The sequence below is a fragment of the Macaca fascicularis genome, chromosome 11, assembly GCF_037993035.2.
Source record: "Macaca fascicularis isolate 582-1 chromosome 11, T2T-MFA8v1.1".
NCBI lineage: Eukaryota > Metazoa > Chordata > Mammalia > Primates > Cercopithecidae > Macaca > Macaca fascicularis.
The window spans coordinates 69,268,085-69,288,327 of NC_088385.1; the positions used below are offsets into that span (position 1 = coordinate 69,268,085).

Consider the following 20,243-nt stretch of genomic DNA (forward strand, 5'->3'; position numbering starts at 1 on the left):
TAGTTGAAACATATTGGGCATAGGGAAATTCAGATACTACAAACATTCATTTGTCAGGAGTAAGGCTGAATTTTCTCTCTTCATGAAACCACTTCAGCTAGATGGAAGTCTTTCCTTTTTCTGTCTGAAGGCACGATATGTTATACCTAGCCCAAACTGGCCAAAATTAGTTTAATTCTAGGTAAGTGGTTTGATGTCTAGTTAATTTATGATATTCTTAGCATTTTTTTCTCTCCTTTTTCTAGAGAGCCACTAGAGCAGAGTTGCTAGTGAACAGTTTAATTTCCACATACGTCACAGAAAGAGAGCTAAAGGGCTCTGGTTATCATCCACAGACTGACCAGTCAACCCCTAAATAACCTGATACTAGCTCCACAAATGTTAGCTAGATTGGACCATGTGTAATCTGAGTCAGAAGTCGGAATCAGAAGAGATAAATGATGCGTTATCACTCATCAGGAATGTCTGTAACAGTATTGTAAAATTGTTATACTTTACCTTTACCTGTTGACCACATCCATCCTTATCTCTCTGATCACCTTGCTGTTTAAGGACAGTCCCTGTACTCTACCTATAGTATTTATCTCAATGCTTCCTGGTCCTTACTTTTTCTGTTATTATCTCCTTTCTCCTACATATTTAAATGCCTAGCATAGTGCCATACATATGGTAAACACCAGTTCATTATTTTTATTTCTTTCCTAATGTCATCTTCCCCCTCAGCCTATGAACATAAACACATCTTCATCTTTAAAAGCAAAAACCATATGCTTCCTCCATATACCATCTTTTAGCTTTTTTTCTTTGACAGCCACCTACATTTAAAAGTCTATACTTAATGTTGCTTGCCACCCATTCAGGATTTAACAAAGTTCTTATTTGTCTTTCCTTTTAACCTAGTTTATTTGACCTGTCTTTAGTATTTCTTTTTGATAACCATCTCCTAAAGAAATTCTCTGAATTTGAATACATAGTACAACCTTTTATTCCAAGGACTTTGCCTCTCTGACCAGTCCTTTGTCTAGCTCAGTTTCTCTTTAGGGTTACCACATTTGGTTTTGCAAATTGTGCACAGCTCTAGAGGGCATCATTCATATCATGTGTAGTCTGTGTGACAGGCCCTCCCTGGCACGGTGCAGTGCAGCTTCACTAACTGTTTGCAGCAGCCCTGCTCAGACCTTAAATGCATTGACATTCCCTAAATTTCTGTCAGAAGACCTCTTTTATCATACCGTAGTAGGTGTTCAAAATTAGGTGATTCTGTGCTAATCCTCTCCCCCAGCTCAAATTGACACAAAATATGCCATTCTCTATTTCTAGACTAGACCACTTTTCTGTATTCCAGATTTTTCATAAATTTCATGTAGGACTCACCACCTCAGATTAAACCAAATCTTTTTACCCCTCTTTCTCCCATCCCCTCAACCTAAACTGGATCCATTTCCTGTATTGCCTATTTCAAGTACCATCTAAGAGCCATCCTGAGTTCCTCCTCCAGCCTTTCTTCTCTCGTCTAGTTAGTCAGCAAGTCTTGCAGATTCTACCTCCCCACCTGAAGTTTTCAAACATTTTGATCTTGGTACTCCTTTTACATTCTTGAAAATTATTAAAGACCCAAAGAACTTCTGTTATATGGGTTATATCTATTAATGTTTGTCATATTCGAAATAGAAATAAGATTTTAAGGTATTTTAAAGTAATAGTACAAAACCGTTGTATTTTGACATGAATAACATTTTTATGAAAATAACTATATTCCAAAATAATAAAATTACCAAAAAGCGTTGCATTGTTTATTTTTGCAAATTTCTTTACTGTCTGACTAAATAGAGGACAGCTAAATTCTTGTATATTTTTCTGCATTTAATTTATTGTAATACAATGTTTGGGTTGAAGTACATGAAGCAAATTCAGCCTCACACAGATACATAGTTGAAAAGGAGTATTTTCAGATCATTAATACCACATCAAAACTTGACCAGTGGTGGTTTAAGTCTTAAAGTTTAATGATAGAGGCCGGGCGCGGTGGCTCAAGCCTGTAATCCCAGCACTTTGGGAGGCCGAGACGGGCGGATCACGAGGTCAGGAGATCGAGACCATCCTGGCTAACACAATGAAACCCCGTCTCCACTAAAAATACAAAAAAATTAGCCGGGCGTGGTGGCGGCGCCTGTAGTCCCAGCTACTCGGGAGGCTGAGGCAGGAGAATGGCGGGAACCCGGGAGGCGGAGCTTGCAGTGAGCCGAGATCGCGCCACTGCACTCCAGCCTGGGCAACAGAGCGAGACTCCGCCTCAAAAAAAAAAAAAAAAAAGTTTAATGATAGAATCTGAAACCATATCAATGAACCTTTTATAATATTAAAATCTTTCAAATGTAAATTTCATACATTTTGGTCATTTGAAAAATATTGATTCACTGAGTTATGCAGATCTTCCAAATGTTGACACATTTTATTCTACAGTTTTTTTCAAATCACATTTTTTTAAAACATCACCTGTCTTATGAGAAAAACCTAAGTATTGGGAAGCTGTCAACTTCGTGGTGTCAGAGTCAAGTTTTCCAAGATTCTCATTCTTGCTCGAAAGCCCGTATTTTATCATTGGCAGCAAATACGTTGTTTTCCTTAAAGACACAGCCTTCCTTCATTCGTTTTTGAGAAAACCTCTGCTTGATAGCCGTATTAGTCCATTTTCATGCCGCTGATAAAGACATATAGGAGACTGGGCAATTTACAAAAGGAAGAAGTTTATTGGATTTACAGTTCCACATGACTAGCGAGGCCTCACAATCATGGTGGAAGGCAAGGAGGAGCAAGTCATGTCTCAGAGAGAACTCGTGCAGAGAAACTCCTGGTTTGTGTGTGTGTGTGTGTCTTTTTTTTATTTTATTTTAAGTTCTGGGATACATGTACAGAATGTGCAGGTTTGTTACATGGCTATGCATGTGCCATGATAGTTTGCCACACCTATCAACCCGTCATCTAGGTTTTAAGCCCCACATGCATGAAGAGTTTGTCCTAATGCTCTCCCTCCCCTTTCCCCCCACCCGCCGACAGGCCCCGGTGTGTTGTTCCCCTCCCTTTGTCTATGTGTTCTCATTGTTCAGCTCCCACTTACGAGTGAGAATATGTGGTGTTTGATTTTCTGTTCCTGTGTTTGCTGAGAATGATGGCTTCCAGCTTCATCCATGTCCCTGCAAAGGATGTGAATTTATTCTTTTTTATGGCTGCATAGTATTCCATGGTGTATATGTGCCACATTTTGTTTATCCAGTCTATCATTGATGGACATTTGGGTTGGTTCCAAGTCTTTGCTATTGTAAATAGTGCTGCAATAAACACATGTGCATGGTCTTTATAGTAGAATGGTTTATAATCCTTTCCCTAGTAATGGGATTACTGGGTCAAATGGTATTTCTGGTTCTAGATCCTTGAAGAATCGCCACACTGTCTTCCGCAGTGGTCGAACTAATTTATGCTCCCACCAGTAGTGTAAAAGCATTCCCGTTTCTCCACATCTTCTCCAGCATCTGTTGTTTTCTTTTTAATAATCGCCATTCTGACTGGCATGAGATGGTATCTCATTGTGGTGGGATTTGCATTTCTCTAATGACCAGTGATAAAGAGCTTTTTTTCACATGTTTGTTGGCTGCATAAATGTCTTCTTTTGAGAAGTGTCTGTTCATATCCTTCGCCCACTTTTTGATGGGGTTGTTTGGTTTTTTTCTTGTAAATTTGTTTAAGTTCCTTGTAGATTCTGGATAATAGCCCTTTGTCAGATGGATAGATTGCAAAAATTTTCTCCCATTCTGAAGGTTGCCTGTTCACTCTGATGATAATTTCTTTTCCTTTGCAGAAGGTCTTTAGTTTGATTAGCTCCCATTTGTCAGTTTTGGCTTTTGTTGCGATTGCTTTTGGTGTTTTAGTCATGAAGTCATTTCCCATGACTGTGTCCTGAATGGTATTGCCTAGATTTTCTTCTAGAGTTTTTATGGTTTTGAGTTTTACATTTAAGCCTTTAATCTATCTTGAGTTAATTTTTTATAAGGTATAAGGAAGGGGTCCAGTTTCTGTTTTCTTCATATGGCTAGCCATTTTTCCCAGCACTGTTTATTAAACAGGGAATCATTTCCCCATTGCTTGTGTTTGTCAGGTTTGTGAAAGATCACATGATCTTTTATTGATTTGCATATGTTCAAACAGCTTTGCATCCCAGGATGTGTGGAGTTATTTCTGGGGCCTCTGTTCTGTTGCATCGGTCTACATATCTTTTTTGGTACCAGTACCATGCTGTTTTGGTTACTGTAGCCTTGTAGTATAGTTTGAAGTCAGGTAGCATGATGCCTCCAGCTTTCTTCTTTTGCTTAGGATTTTCTAGGCTATACTGGCCCTTTTTGGTTCCATATGAAATTTAAAGTAGTTTTTTCTAATTCTGTAAAGAATGTCAATGGTAGCTCGATGGGAATAGCATTGAATCTATAAATTACTTTGGGCAGTGTGGCCATTTTCACAGTATTGATTCTTCCTATCCATGAGCATGGAATGTTTTTCCATTTGTTTGTGTCCTATCTTATTTCCTTGAGCAGTGGTTTGTAGTTCTCCGTGAAGAAGTCATTCACGTCCCTTGTAGATTGTATTCCTAGGTATTTTTTCTCTTTGTAGCAGTTGTGAATGGGAGTTCACTCATGATTTGACTCTCTGCTTGTCTATTTTTGGTGTATAAGAATCCTTGCACGTTGATTTTCTATCCTGAGACTTTGCTGAAGTTATCAGCTTAAGGAGGTTTGGGGCTTAGACGATGGGCTTTTCTAAATATACAATCATGTCATCTGCAAACAGAGACCATTTGACTTCCTCTCTTCCTATTTTAATACTCTTTATTTCTTTCTTTTGCCTGGTTGCCCTGGCCAGAACTTCCAATACTTCGTTGAATAGGAGTGGTGAGAGAAGGCATCTTTGTCTTGTGCCGGTTTTCAAAGGAAATGCTTCCAGCTTTTGCCCATTCAATATGATATTGGCTGTGGGTCTGTCATAAATAGCTGTTATTATTTTGAGAGATGTTTCATCAATAACTAGTTTATTGAGAGTTTTTAACATGAATGGATGTTGAATTTTATTGAAGGCCTTTTCTGCATCTATTGAGATATTCGTGTGGTTTTTGTCATTGGTTCTGTTTATGTGATTGATTACTTTTATTGATTTGCATATGTTGAACCAGCTTTTCTTCCCTGGGATGAAGCCCACTTGATCATGGTGGATAAGCTTTTTGATGTGCTGCTGGATTCGGTTGACCAATATTTTATTAAGGATTTTTACATCAATGTTCATCAGGGATATTGGCCTGAAATTTTCTTTTTTTTGTTGTATCTCTGCCAGGTTTTGGTATCAGGATGATGCTGGCCCCATAAAATGAGTTAGAGAGGAATCCCTCTTTTTCAATTGTTTGGAATATTTTCGGAAGGAATGGTACCAGCTCCTCTTTGTACCTCTGGTAGAATTCGGCTGTGAATCCGTCTGGTCCTGGGCCTTTTGTGGTTGGTGGGCTATTAATTACTGCCTCAATTTCAGAACTTGTTACTGGTCTATTCAGGGATTTGACTTCTTCCTGGTTTAGTCTTGGGAGGGTGTATGTGTCCAAGAATTTATCCGTTTCTTCTAGATTTTCTAGTTTATTTGCATAGAGGTGTTTACAGTACTCTCTGATGGTAGTTTTTTATTTCTGTGGGATCAGTGGTGATATCCCCTTTATCATTTTTGTTGCGTCTATTTGATTCTTCTCTCTTTTCTTCATTAGTCTAGCTAGCAGTCTGTCTATTTTGTTATTTTTTCCCAAAAACCCAGCTCCTGGATTCATTTATTTTTATTTTTATTTTTTGAAGGGTTCTTCCTGTCTCTATCTCTTTCAGTTCTGCTCTGATCTTAGTTATTTCTTGTCTTCTGCTAGCTTTTGAATTTGTTTACTCTTCCTTCTTTAGTTCTTTTAATTGTGATATTTGGGTTTCAATTTCAGATCTTTCCAGCTTTCAGATATGGGCATTTAGTACTATAAATTTCCCCCTATACACTGCTTTAACCATGTCCCAAAGATTCTGATACATTGTCTCTTTGTTCTCATTGGTTTCAAAGAACTTCTTTATTTCTGCCTTCATTTCGTTATTTACCCAGGAGTCCTTCAGGAGCAGGGTCTTCAATTTCCATGTAGTTGTGCCGTTTGGGGTGAGTTTCTTAATCCTGAGTTCTTATTTGATTGCACTGTGGTCTGAGAGACTGTTAGGATTTCTATTCTTTTGCATTTGCTGAGGAGTGTTTTACTTCCATTTATGTGGTCGATTTTAGAATAAGTGCCATGCGGTACTGAGAAGAATGTATATTCTGTTGATTTGTGGTGAAGAGTTTGTGGATGTCTGTGAGGTCCACTTGATCCAGAGCTGAGTTCAAGTCCTGAATAGCCTTGTTAATTGTCTATCTCATTGATCTGTCTAGTATTGACAGTAAGGTGTTAAAGACTCCCACTATTACTGCATGGGAGTCTGAGTCTCTTTCTAGATCTCTAAGAACTTGTTTTATGAATCTGGGTGCTCCTATATTGGGTCCACATATATTTAGGATAGTTAGCTCTTCTTGTGGCATTGATCCCTTTACCATTATGTAATGCCCTTCTTTGTCTTTTTTTATCTTTGTTGGTTTTATGTGTGTTTTATCAGAGACTAGTATTTCAACTCCTGCTTTTTTTTTTTTTTTTTTTTTTTTTTTTTTTTTCTGCTTTCCATTTGCTTGGTAAATACTCCTCCAACCCTTTATTTTGAGCCTGTGTGTGTCTTTGCATGTGAGATGGGTCTCCTGAATATAGCACACCAATGGGTCTTGACTCTTCATCCAATTTGCCAGTCTGTGTCTTTTAATTGGGGCATTTAGCCCATTTATATTTAAGGCTAAATATTGTTATGTGTGAATTTGATCTGGTCATCATAATGCTAGCTGGTTATTTTGCACATTAGTTGATGCAGTTTCTTCACGGTGTCATTGGTCATTATATTTTGGTGTGTTTTTGCAGTAGCTGGTACCAGTTTTTCCCTTCTACATTTAGTACTTCCTTCAGGAGTTCTTGTAAAGGCTGCCTGGTGGTGACAAAATCCCTCCGCATTTGCTTGTTTGGAAAGGATTTTATTTCTCCTTTGCTTATGAAGCTTTGTTTGCCTGGATATGAAATTCTGGGTTGAAAATTCCTTTCTTTAAGAATGTTGAATATTGGCCCCTACTCTCTTCTGGCTTGTAGGGTTTCTGCAGAGTCTGCTGTTAGTCTGATGGGCTTCCCTTTGTAGGTGACCTGACTTTTCTTTCTGGCTGCCCTTAACATTTTTTCCTTCATTTCAACCTTGGAGAATCTGAAGATTTTGTGTCTTGGGGCTGATCTTCTCATGAAGTATCTTAGTGGTGGTCTCTGTATCTCCTGATTTGGAATGTTGGCCTGTCTTACTAGGTTGGGGAAGTTCTCCCGAGAGTTCACTTCTCTCTGAATGTGTTTTCCGACTCGGTTCCATTCTCCCCATCACTTTCAGGTACACTAATCAATTATAGGTTTGGTCTTTTCACATAGTCCCATATTTCTTGGAGGCTTTGTTCATTCCTTTTCATTCTTTTTTCTCTAATCTTGTCTTTGTGCCTAATTTCAGCAAGGTGATCTTCAATCTGTGATATCCTTTCTTCTGCTTGATCGATTCAGCTGTTGATACTTGTGTATGCTTCACTAATTTCTCATGCTGTGTTTTTCAGTTCCATCCGGCCATTTATGTTCCTCGCTAAACTGGTTATTGTAGTTAGCAGTTCCTGTAACCTTTTATCAAGGTTCTTAGCTTCCTTTCACTGGGTTAGAACGTGCTGCTTTAGCTCAGAGGAGTTTATTACACACCTTCTGAAACCTACTTCTATTAATTCATCAGTGTCAGTCTTCATCCAGTTTTGTGCCCTTGCTGGAGAGAAGTTGCGATCATTTGGAGAAGAAGCAGCTTTCTGGTTTTTGGGATTTTCAGAGTTTTTGCACTAGTTTGTCCTCATCTTCGTGGATTTGTCTACCTTTGGTCTTTGAACCTGATGACCTTTGGATGGGGTCTTTGTTGGGGGATCTTTCTGTTAATGTTGTTGTTGCTTTCTGTTTGTTTGTTTTTCTTCTAACAGTCAGGCCCCTTTTCTGCAGGTCTGCTGCAGTTTGCTGGAGGTCCACTCCAGACCCTGTTCGCCTGGGTATCACCAGTGGAGGCTGCAGAACAGCATAGATTGCTGCCTACTCCTTCCTCTGGAAGCTTCGTCCCAGAGGGGCACCGGCCTGATGCCAGCCGGAGCTCTCCTGTATGAGGTGTTTGTCGACCCCTGTTGGGAGGTCTCTCCCAGGCAGGAGGCACGGGGTCAGGGACCCACTTGAGGAGGCAGCCTGTCCCTTAGCAGAGCTGGTGCACTGTGCTGGGAGAATCCCCCTTGTCAGGATCAGCTGCTCTCTTCAGAGCCTGCAGCCAGGAAAGATTAAGTCCACTGAAGCTACACCCACAGCCATCCCTCCCCCAGTTTCTCTGTCCCAGGGAGATGAGAGTTTTATCTGTAAACCCCTGGCTGGGGCTGCTGCATTTCCTTCAGATGTGCCCTGCCCAGTGAGGAGGAATGTAGAGAAGCAGTCTGGCCACAGCCACTTTGCCACACTGTGGTGAATCCTGCCCAGTCAAAACCTCCCAGTCTCCTTAGCACTGCGAGAGGAAACCACCTACTAAAGCCTCAGTAATGGCGGATGCCCCTCCCCCAAACAAGCTCGATCGTCTCAAGTCAATTCCAGACTGTTGTGCTGGCAGTGAGAATTTCAAGCCAGTGGTTCTTAGCTTTCTGGGCTCGGTGAGTGGGACCCACTGAGCGAGCCCACTTGGCTCCCTGGCTTCAGCCCCCTTTCCAGGGGAGTGAATGGTTCTGTCTCGCTGGCATTCCAGGTACCACTGTGGTTATGAAAAAAAACTCCTACAGCTAGCTCATTGCATTCCCGAACAGCCACTCAGTTTTATGCTTGAAACCTAGGGCCCTGGTGGTGTAGGCACACAAGTCCTGATCTGCAGATTGCAAAAACCATGGGAAAGCATAGTACTTGGGCCAGGTAGCACAGTCCCTCATGGCTTCCCTTGGCTGGAGGAGGGAAGCCCCCCAGCTCCTTGCACTTCCCAGATGAAGCAACGCCCCACCCTGCTTCTGCTCACTCTCTGCAGGTTGTACCCACTACCTAACCAGTTCCAATGAGATGGATACCTCAGTTGGAAATGCAGAAATCACCTGCCTTCTCCATTGATCGCCCTGAGAACCTCAGACCAGAGCTGTTTCTATTCGGCCATCTTGGCCCCTCCCTGAAACCCATGTTTAAAACCATCAGATCTCATGAGACCCATTCACTATCACGAGAACAGCATGGAAAAGACCCACCCCCATGATTCAGTCATCTCCCACCAGGCCTATCTTACAACACGTGGGAATTACAGGAGCTACAAGATGAGATTTGGGTGGGGACACAGAGCCAAACCATATCATTCTGCCCCTGGCCTCTCCCAAATCTTATCTCACATTTCAAAACCAGTCATGCCTTCCCAACAGTCCCCCAAAGTCCCAACTCATTTCAGCATGAATTCAGAAATACACAGTCCAGTGTCTCATTCAGGACAAGGCAAGTCCCTTCCACCTATGAGCCTGTAAAATCGAAAACAAGTTAGTTACTTCCTAGATACAAGGAGGATACAGGCATTGGGTCAACACAGCCATTCCAAATGGGAGAAATTGGCCAAAACAAAGGGGCTGTAGGCCCAATGCAAGTCCGAAATCCAGCAGGGCAGTCAAATCTTAGAGCTCCAAAATGATCTCCTTTGACTCCATGTCTCGCATCCGAGTCACACTGGTGCAAGAGGTGGGCTCCCACAGCCTTCTGCAGCTCTTTCCCTGTGGCTTTGCAGGTTATAACCCCACTGCTGGCTGTTTTCACGGGCTGGCGTTGTCTGCAGCTTTTCCAGGTGCACAGTGCAAGCTCTCAGTAGATCTATACCATTCTGGGGTCTGGAGGACAGTGGCCCTCTTCTCACAGCTCCAGTAGGTGGTGCCCTAGTAGGGAATCTGTGTGGGAGCTCCAAACCCATATTTCCCTTCCTCACTGCCCTAGCAGAGATTATCCATGAGGACCCCACCCCTACAGCAAACTTCTTGGGCATCCAGGCGTTTCCATACCTCCTCCAAAATCAAGGCGGAGGTTCCCAAACCTCAATTATTGACTTCTGTGAACCCACAGGCCCAGCACCACATGGAAGCTGCCAAGGCTTGGGGCTTCCACACTCTGAAGCAACAGCCTGAGCTGTACCTTGGCCCCTTTTAGCCATGGCCGGAGCAGCTGGAACACAGGGTACCAAGTCCCTAGGCTGCACAGAGCAGGGTGCCTCTGGGCCTAGCCCATAAAACCATCTTTCCTTTTAGGCCTCCAAGCCTGTGATGGGAGGGGCTGCCGTGAAGACCTCTGACATGCCCTGGAGACATTTTCCCCCCGTTGTCTTGGGGATTAACATTTGGCTGCTCGGTACTTTTGCCAGCTTGAATTTCTCCTCAGAAAATGGGATTTTCATTTCTATTGTATTGTCAGGCTGCAAATTCTCCAACCTTTTATGCCCTGTTCCCATTTTAAAACTGAATGCCTTTAACAGCACCCAAGTCACCTCCTGAATGATTTGCTGCATAGATTTCTTCTGCCAAATTCCCTAAATCATCTCTCCTAAGTTCAAAATTCCACAAATCTCTAGGGCCAGGGCAAACTGCCACCAGTATCTTTGCTAAAACATATCAAGCGTCACCCTTGCTCCAGTTCACAACAAGTTCCTCATTTCCATCTAAGACTACCTCAGCCTGGACTTTATTGTCTGTAACACTAAGCATTTTGGTCAAAGCCATTCAACAAGTCTCTAGAAAGTTTTAAACCTTCACACATCTTCCTATCTCCTGAGTCCTCCCAAGTCTCCAGGAAGTTCCAAACTTTCCCACATTTTCCTGTCTTCTTCTGAGTCCTCCAAACTGTTCTAACGTCTGCCTATTACTCAGTTCCAAAGTTGCTTACACATTTTCTGGGAACTTTAGTACCCAGTTCCAAAGTTGCTTACACGTGGCTGTATTGACCCAATGCCTGTATCCTCTTTGTATCTAGGAAGTAACTAACTTGTTTTTGATTTTACAGGCTCATAGGTGGAAGGGATTTGCCTTAGAAAACATTTTTTTCTAAGGTTTTATAATGTATAAAACTTTCAACAACGCCACACGCTACCGGTACCAATTTACTCTTTTAGTCTGTTTTCACGCTGTTGATAAAGACATACCTGAGACTGGACAATTTACAAAAGAAAGAGGTTCATTGGACTTACAGTTCCACATGTCTGGGGTGGGGGAGCCTCACAATCATGGCAGAAGGCAAGGAGGAGCAAGTCATGTCTTACATGGATGGTGGCAGGCAAAGAGAGCTTGTGCAGAGAAACTCCCATTTTTAAGAACATCAAATCTCGTGAGACTCATTCACTATCACAAGAACAGCATGGAAAAGACCCACCCCCTCCCATGATTCAGTCATTTCCTACTAGGCCCTTCCCACAACACCTGGGGATTATGAAAGCTACAAGATGAGATTTGGGTGGGGACACAGAACCAAGCCATATCAATAGCCAAGTCCAAATAACCACACACAGTCGTTTCCTAATGTAGAATAAAAAAAAGAGTGGTGTCCTGAAAACAATGACTGGTTCCACTTGTGATTCATGCAGTTCAAATAACTACACAAGCTTTTCCTCAGAATGACGGCCATGATACTTCAGTTTGTAGCAGATACGCTTTATGCAAACTTCCCAGTTTGTCAGATAATATCAAAAAGAAGTGTAAGTAAGGGTTAAGATTTAATAAAATCAGTAATTTTTTTTTCAATGTGGATATTCTCAAGTGAAACTTTTTTACTGTGATGTGGTGAAATATAGATTAGTGCTACTCCTTTGATTCATGCTAAGGTTTCAGCAGTTTTATCCACCATTGCTTTTGCACTAGCAGTGCCAATATCCACTCAGTGAAAGAGGTCGAATAACATTTAAACGACACTTTGATATTTATTATGAAAATAGTTTTGACCTCACCAATGGACACCTTAAAAAGGGTCTTGACAACCCCCAGGATCCATGGACTATACTTCAAGAACTGCTTCCTAAACATCCAAGATACGCTGCCCTTGCCCACTCTACTTTCTTAACTCCACCCCTTATTAATTCTTACCTTTGTTTTTATAGTTCCTTAACTGGTCTCCCAATCTTCAGTCTTTTTCTCTTCCTTAAAAGTTCCTAGATTACAAATCTGATTTTGTTGATACCCTATTAAAGTCTTTCCACATGCTCCAGCACAATTGGATAAAATCCAGATTTCTTCATAGAACATAAAAGACCTTTTATTGTCATACCTACCTTAGTAACCTCTGTTCCTGTCAGTACTTCCTAGTCTTTAAGCCAAGCTGAATTTACTGGTAATTCCCTGAACACATTCATAGTTTCTACATGATTTCTACATGCTGTTCTTCCTACCTGTAATACTCTTTTACTTCCCACCTATCCCTCTAATTGTACGTCATTTTTAAATCACCTCATGTCACTACCCACAAAATTCTACATTAGAATTTGTTGTCGTACTTATATTGTATTATTGTATTATAGTCATTTTGCTTATATGTCATTTTTTCCTGTTAGATCGTGAGCTGTTTGAGGTCAGGAACTGTGTCTTTCTTTGTATTCCCAGTACTTATCAAGGATGAGGCATACAGTAATCATTTAGTAAATGTTTGAGTGTTTGAATGAACTCCATAAAAATTGAAAATACAAATTAATTCCATGGTATTTCATTTTCTTTTCCTTCTAATATAGTTCTTAGAGTTGCTAATGAATAATAAAAAAGGCCATAGATGAAAAGAAAAAGAAAAAAGTGTATATATGTGTGTGTGTGTGTGTGTATATATACATGAAGTGTATACAGTGTGTATATATATTATATATAACATATATATGTCTCAGCCACTTTATTGGATGAAGCAATGGATCTTTATTTCCGTAATTTTTACTATAAGATTCAGGGTAACTTTCGATTTACATATGTTTTTGAAAAGTTGTAATGAATTATATTTTTAAAAATTAACCTCCTTAATTTATTATAACTCAGTCTCTAATCAATTTAGACCTTTTTTTCCTAATTTAGAATTCTTAATGTGGAGGCAGAAATGCCAGGATATTTCAGTTTTTTATTAATATTTTAAAACTACTATCTGGGAATATTAGGATCATTAAAATTATTTTTTAAATGTGTTCTATACATTGTTTTATAATAAAACTTGGTTGATTGTATTTTGTTTTTGAGTTTAGTACAGTAAAATAAAATCTTGTTAAAGGGACTTCCATCAGAAGGGTACCTAACTAGAAATCCCACATAACAGGATCCAGTAATATATAACATTTATCAGCTAAAAGAACCTCGTTCAAAAGAAAACATGTTTTTCTAAGATTTTATAATGTATAAAACTTAAAAAGTTCAAGTAGGCCTGGTGCAGCCTATAATCACACCTGTAGTCCCAGTGCTTTGGGAGGCTGAGGCAGGAGGATCACTTGAGGCCAGGAGTTTGAGACTAGCCTGGGCAACATGGTGAAATCTCTGTCTCGGCAAAAAAAAATTGTTTTTAAATTAGCCGGGTATGTGGCACACGCCTATAGTTCCAGTTTCTCAGTAGGCTGAGATGGAGAAGCTCTTGAGCCTGGGAGGTCAAGGCTATGTGAGCTGTGATTGTGTCACTGCACCCCAGGCTGGGCAACAGAGCAAAACCCTGTCTCTAAAAAAAATAATAAAAGTGAAATTGAAAATGTAAATTTTTTATATCTAAAAAATTTTATTGCCCACCATTTGTTCTGCATAATGCATTGTAAATATATTTATTTAGATAAATCCAAATCACTTAAAAGCAAATTTTCTAGATTATGCTTTTCTGCTTATTGACCATTTCATTGTTCATTAGCATAATATTTAAAAGTGAATCATTTGGGGCCTCACTAATATCGAATTTACAATGACTGAGTCACTGGACTGAAACCTAGCTTTTTATAGCCTCTTGCCTAGCTGTTGCCTAGTAAATTAAAATAATATGTTTACAAAATTACAAGAGAAAGTAAAACTTTTAGTGACCTTTAAGTACTTAGATTATTGGCGTATTATAGATTTGTTGATTATAAGTCATGCCTTTAATGGTTTAAGTTGATTAAAAACCAATAGTAATTGCAGTTTCTTCAAAAAGGTTCTGAATTAATAAGGTATGTATACTATAGTCAGATTTATGCCTTTTCCCTTTGGCCAAATATAGCATATTGGGATTATGCTTGGAATTATTTTATCTATTTTGTCCCCATTGCCTTAATTTTTAAAAATTGGTAATGTTCTCTGATCTCTGTGTCAATGTTGTGCATAATTAGAATGCCATGGTGTACCAGTGAGAAACAGTAGAATAGTTTAATTCCATTGACTAATGGAAATTGATCGTAAAATGTCAAAAATGGTTACCTAAACTCGGAAATGGGTATATGTAGTTAGTAGATTTATAGGAATAATAGCAAGTTGCATATTTAATTTGATAAATTTTATTTGAAAATAGTTCCCTTTTGTACTTTTATGTTTTTATAAGGAAAAATACATTCAAAATTGAAAACCAAAGGATAATAGTGATTTTGCTCATAAATCTACTTTTCAGCATTCATTTACTACAAACATTGTCATCTGTTAGTTCTTTTATTTCATAATTTAAAAATTCTTCATTTTTTTATCTAATTTAACATTTTCATATTTTTAAAGGTCCCCAGGTGCATCCAATTTTTCAACTTTACCAAAGATCTCTCCTTCATCTCTATCAAATAATTATAACAACATGAACAACAGAAAGTAAGCACTGAATCTTAAAAACTCTTTGTTTAATTGATCACCCTATTATGGTTGCAAAAATCTTTTGTATCTAAATTTTAGGATAAAAGTCTTAATGCATTAAAATTGATTTTCTTTTAAATTACTGGTTAGTTCTTCCAGGAGTAACTTAACAAAAAAGAAAGCAATTAAATTACTTCTTGATTTAATACATACATTGAAAGAAGTAAAACACTTAAAGAATTTTACATACTAAATACTAATCATTAAAATATATTTAGAAGTTTGTTAGAACACAATTTTTTAGGAAGAATTTAAATTCAGATGTCATTTTAGAACTAGATATGTAATCACATATAGTAAAGTATTTTTAAAAAGTATATATCAGTGATTCTCAAGTGGAAAGCACATATAAATTTTTGTTTATGAAAAAGGCAATCGCTTTTTCTTGAGAAGTTCAGAAAAACAATTACCTTACCCCTTGCCAAATAAAATTTAGAATCATGGAATTTATAAAAATTTTGAAGTGTGTGTTATATTGCTATAAGAAAAACGATTGAAAGTCAAGGTTACATGGGCTTCACTCTGAGTGTATTATCTTGTATTGACTCTGAGTGTATTACCTGGAACATTGATTTTTTTTTGTTGAAAAAGGTTGAAAGAAAACCTTTATTATTTGTAATTAGCCCAAATTATGGGAATAATATTGATCTAGAGATGATTATCCTCCTTTTATTTATTTATTTTGGTATGTATAGTGCTATTTATGGATTAGAGTGAAAGTATTTAGATATTTGCACTAAAATATTAGTATTAGATATCTAATACTTAATTATATGTTAGTATATACTTATACTAATTGTAAAGTATTAGTATTTAGATATTTTTGCAGTTTCTAAATGGCATCTGATTATCTCAGTGAGTAAATTCTAAAAGACTAAAGCTATTTGTGAAATAATCTTTAAAATTAAGACACTAATAATTACATTTATATGTTTAATTAATTTTCCCTCAAAATTTATCTTTTGGGGGAGGATGACAAAAATGATTCTAACGTACATCTGGATTATAAGTAGATGACAGAGCTAAAATAATTTTGGAAAAGAATAATAAGGATTAGTCTTAAACTAAATATCACAATGTATTACAAAGATAACAAAAATTCAAACAACATAGTACTGACCCAAAAATACACCTCCATATCAATGGAATCTAGCTCAGAAACAAATCTTTCTATAAAAAGAATTTAATGTGATCAGGAGACATTGTAGAGTAATAGGAATGGGCAGATTATCCAGGAAATATTGTTGAGAAAATTGGCTCATGTCTGAGAATTTCTCTCTGAAATTTTAAATCCAAGCATATTAAAAAAGGACAAATAAATGGAAAAAAGTACTTGTTACAAATGATAAAGGATTTATATTCTAAATATATCAAGCTCATAAAAATTAGAAATTTTCTAAGAGTCTTAGAAACATTGGGCAGTAAAAGTAAAGGAATTAAATAAGGAATAAACTTTTTTTTTTGAGGTAGGGTCTCACTCTGTCACCCAGGTTAAAGTGCAGTGTCACAATCACAGCTCCCTGCACCCTTGACCTCCCAGGCTCAAGTGATCCTCCCACCTTAGCCTCTTGAGTAGCTTGGATTATGGCACACGCCACTACTCCCCACTAATTTTTTTATTTTTATTTTCATAGAGACAGTTCCACTATGTTGCTCATGCTGGTTTCGAACTGCTGGGCTCAAGAAATCCTCCTGCCTCAGCCTCCCAAGTGCTGAGATTGCAGGCATGAGCCACCTCACCCAGCTGGGATAAATATTTTAAATTTTCACATTCACTACTGATTAGAGATTAAAACCATGAAAAACCCCATTTGCTTTCCCTTACCTCAGTCACATTGGGAAAAATTAAACAATAACATATATTTTTATAATGATTGAGTGCTTGGAGTATTAGAATAATTTTTTCTAGCAAAATAGTTTACCAGTATGAATCAATAACATTTAAAACGTTCACATTCTTATTTCAGTAATTCTGAAAAAGATATGTGCACTGTATCTAATAATGTTACATCATAGTGTAATACTAAAATACTGAAGACACTGAATATTCAAAATTACACTGAAGTGTCTTCTCTTCTATTTAAAACTGTATGTGCACAAGCCAAAAAAAAAGAGTGAAAATAACCCCTCGTAATTTGGTTTGTATTATGTAAATGAGAGCTTTAAGTAAACTTCATGCTAGATAAAATATTACTTATGATTTACTCATTGCAGATAGCTCTCATATTTACTATAAAAGAATTTATTTACAGGTATTTACAGTCATTCTTTGGACATATTTTTAACATTGTATATAGACTATATTGAATGTAAACTGTATTTTGACCAGTATTACCATATTGGTATGTGTGGTCTGGTATGTTTTTGGTTTTGTTCTGTTTGCATCCTTAGTAAGTACTTGACAGTATAAGCTAATCTAAAAACCTCTGACTGCAGAAACTATTGAGAGAAATTAGAGTCTTAAGTTTCAATGATTCTATCATATGACTACATTATATTTTTAGCTATTTATATTTTTTTAATTCAAACACTGAAATAGCCTTGTCATATTATGGAATTTTAATAGCAAATGGTCACTGAGGTACCATGAAGCTGTGACCATTTTGAGCTTGAAAGTACATTTTTATGTATGGATTTTCTTTCTTAGTAAGGAACAGAACTTAAGCATTTGTAAAATGGAAAGTTTTGTTTTTTAACCTTAAAAAACTTGAATTCCATATTTAAACAACTGTTTTACATACAGTTTACTTCTTGAATTTCCATTCAGCTTCTGGAAAGACTTCAGATAGAAATAGCATAGTTTCTTTAAAAGTAGGTGAAATAGTAATGACCTTTTTGCATTATGTTTTTGAAACCTCATGTATGTGGAAATAGTCTACAAGTATAAATAATATATTAAAATCAATAGTTGTCTACAAACTTATATGAAATTTATTTATAAATTCAAGATTTAACCCTACACTGGTACATTTCTAAGATATAAAATTTTTATTTCCAGAAATAGGAATATTGTTATAAAATAATTCCAAGTAATAAAGTATACTTGGAATTATTCCATTTAAGTTTAGTAAGTTTTTATTAAAACCTGTATTATGAAAAATCCATTACTATAATACAGTTTGTTTACCTTGTGTCATAATTTTACTTGTTAGTCCCATGTGTATTTGGTTTTGCCTCAGTTATAATTTAAGTACATTTTTAGATATCTGTCAGATTGTCTTTCTGGTAATAGTTCTATAACCTGTATTTTTCTGCCCTGCTTTATTTGCTTTGATATATTACTAACACTGCCTTTAAAAAAATATTGTTAATGTGTTTATTGTCTTAATTTGACATTCCAAATGCAGCGCACATTTCTATTTTTCTGTTAATTTATTTATATCTTTTTTATTTGAAATGAAAATGATTCCCTGTATGAGATTGAGCCATGAACAGGAACTGTGAATTTTGGAAACTACCAGAGCTAACCATCTGGCTCTTGATAAATTTGTTAGCTAAAAGCATCATTTCATTAACTGCACAACGGGCATAATTATAGTTATGAGGATTAAATTATGTATTTATAAAGTCAGGTGTCGGTACTAGCTTAAAAGTCAATCTGAAATTTTTTATAGAAAGGTAAGCTTCAATTTTACCAAAAAAAAAAGTGTATTTTTAGTGTGTTTTTATTAAAGAAGGATGGATATAATACAGAATTAACCTAATATAGTATTAAAATTCCCATTACAATTACTGTAAATTTATTTTTGCAAAGTAGCATAGCCTTAAAAGATGATGACTAGCTTAAGATCTTTAGGAAGTAATTACTAGACATAGTCGTGAAAGATACTAGGGCCCAGATTTTCATAAATTTTTTTAATTACATAAACTAGTTTTGATATTTTCCATGACAAACTTTAATATTTCATTTAAAGCACACATAACATGTGGATTATAAGTAACCAATCAAAATAATATTGAAGTATCTTAAATTCATTGATTTTCATTATCATTTTGAGCATCTAGACTATCTCAATCTTTGAGCAAAGTTGTAGATATTATTTAGGGATTTAGATTTTCTTAAAAAACAAAACCAAAAAACTGCTTTGCAAATAAGTTTTTTATTCATTTCTCAGTAAATAGGAATTTCTGTCCCATCAAATTCCATCATGTTGCTGCAAAGAAGAATAGAACTTCCAGCATCTCTTTGTGTTACATGTGGGGAGAGACAAGAGATCTGAATATATACTTATGGAATGAGCATGTAAATGTGCTTTTAGTCTTTTCACGTGTGTGTGTATAGGCGTGAGCATGCATTTGTGCATACTTTCCTGTGTGCTCTAGCTGCTTAAATTTTACTATAATTTTACAGTCAGAAGTTTTTTCTTCTCTGTAATGTGTAGAATGTGTAGAAAATGCAAGCCTTGCATTTTTTAAAATAACATACAGAAGATCTTCATTTTTAGCACTATTTAACACTGATAAAAGAAAAACAGGATTTTTTTTTTGTACTTCAGCTTTTTGTTGTGTGTACCCAAAGTTAGATTCAATAATCCAATTATGAGCGAAAATACTTAAAATTGCTGATAGGCACTTTGTACTTTATTAGTTACTAGGAATATAAAATAAAAAGTGAATCATAGGGTAATGATTTGCCAAGAAAAGATGCATGAGTTATATTTTTTGTGTTTTGTTTCAGTTTAAGACAAGTAAATATCTGTAAGTCTAGCAATTCTGAATTTGAATTGATCAATGTTATATTTCTTTGACGCCTGCTGTTTTTATCTCAGGGTGGATTGTTTTTTCAGAGTTGAGGAGTTGACCTTTTTTGTTTCCAGAAGAAGGGAGTGTTTTTTTAAAAAATACAAAAACATTAGTAGGCTAACATTGTATGTGTAATTTGAGGTTGGTTTGGTTTTGTGTGTTTTACCTGTCTGGGGTGGGTGTGTGTGTGTGTGTGTGTGTGTGTGTGTGTGTGTGTGTGTGTGTGTGTTTACTAAAGACTTTGTTAGAACAGGTAGTAGTACAGTTCACATAAACTCTTATAATGACAAAGTGAGAGTGTAATATATGAAATAATAAAGTGAAGTATTTGAAATTTTAAGAAAAAACTACTTTTAAAAAGTAATACCAGGAATAAATTATAGCCAGTTGTGAATTGCTAGAGATACCGATTTATCATGTTCATTTATAAAGCTGTTTTATTTATAGTGTCATTTGCTTTTAGCAAA

General features: G+C 36.9%; 1 protein-coding gene across 20 annotated transcripts in view; it reads left to right on the plus strand.

Annotated features, from left to right (window-relative positions):
• The window catches only part of USP15 (ubiquitin specific peptidase 15), a 148,599-nt gene that overhangs the window by 75,301 nt on the left and 53,055 nt on the right, over positions 1-20,243 (plus strand). For 7 of the 20 annotated variants that reach the window (XR_012420424.1, XR_012420425.1, XR_012420426.1 and 4 more), the window contains one exon: positions 14,905-14,991. The exons of 12 other annotated variants lie outside the window; for them this stretch is intronic. Coding sequence is in view for 5 of the 8 variants with exons in the window: in XM_065524510.2 (XP_065380582.1) it covers positions 14,905-14,991 (87 nt within the window). In the remaining 3 variants the exon portion in view is untranslated. Of the gene's footprint in view, positions 1-245; positions 1,782-14,904; positions 14,992-20,243 lie in introns of those variants that run through there. One more of the 20 variants, XM_005571420.5, reaches the window with a different exon arrangement.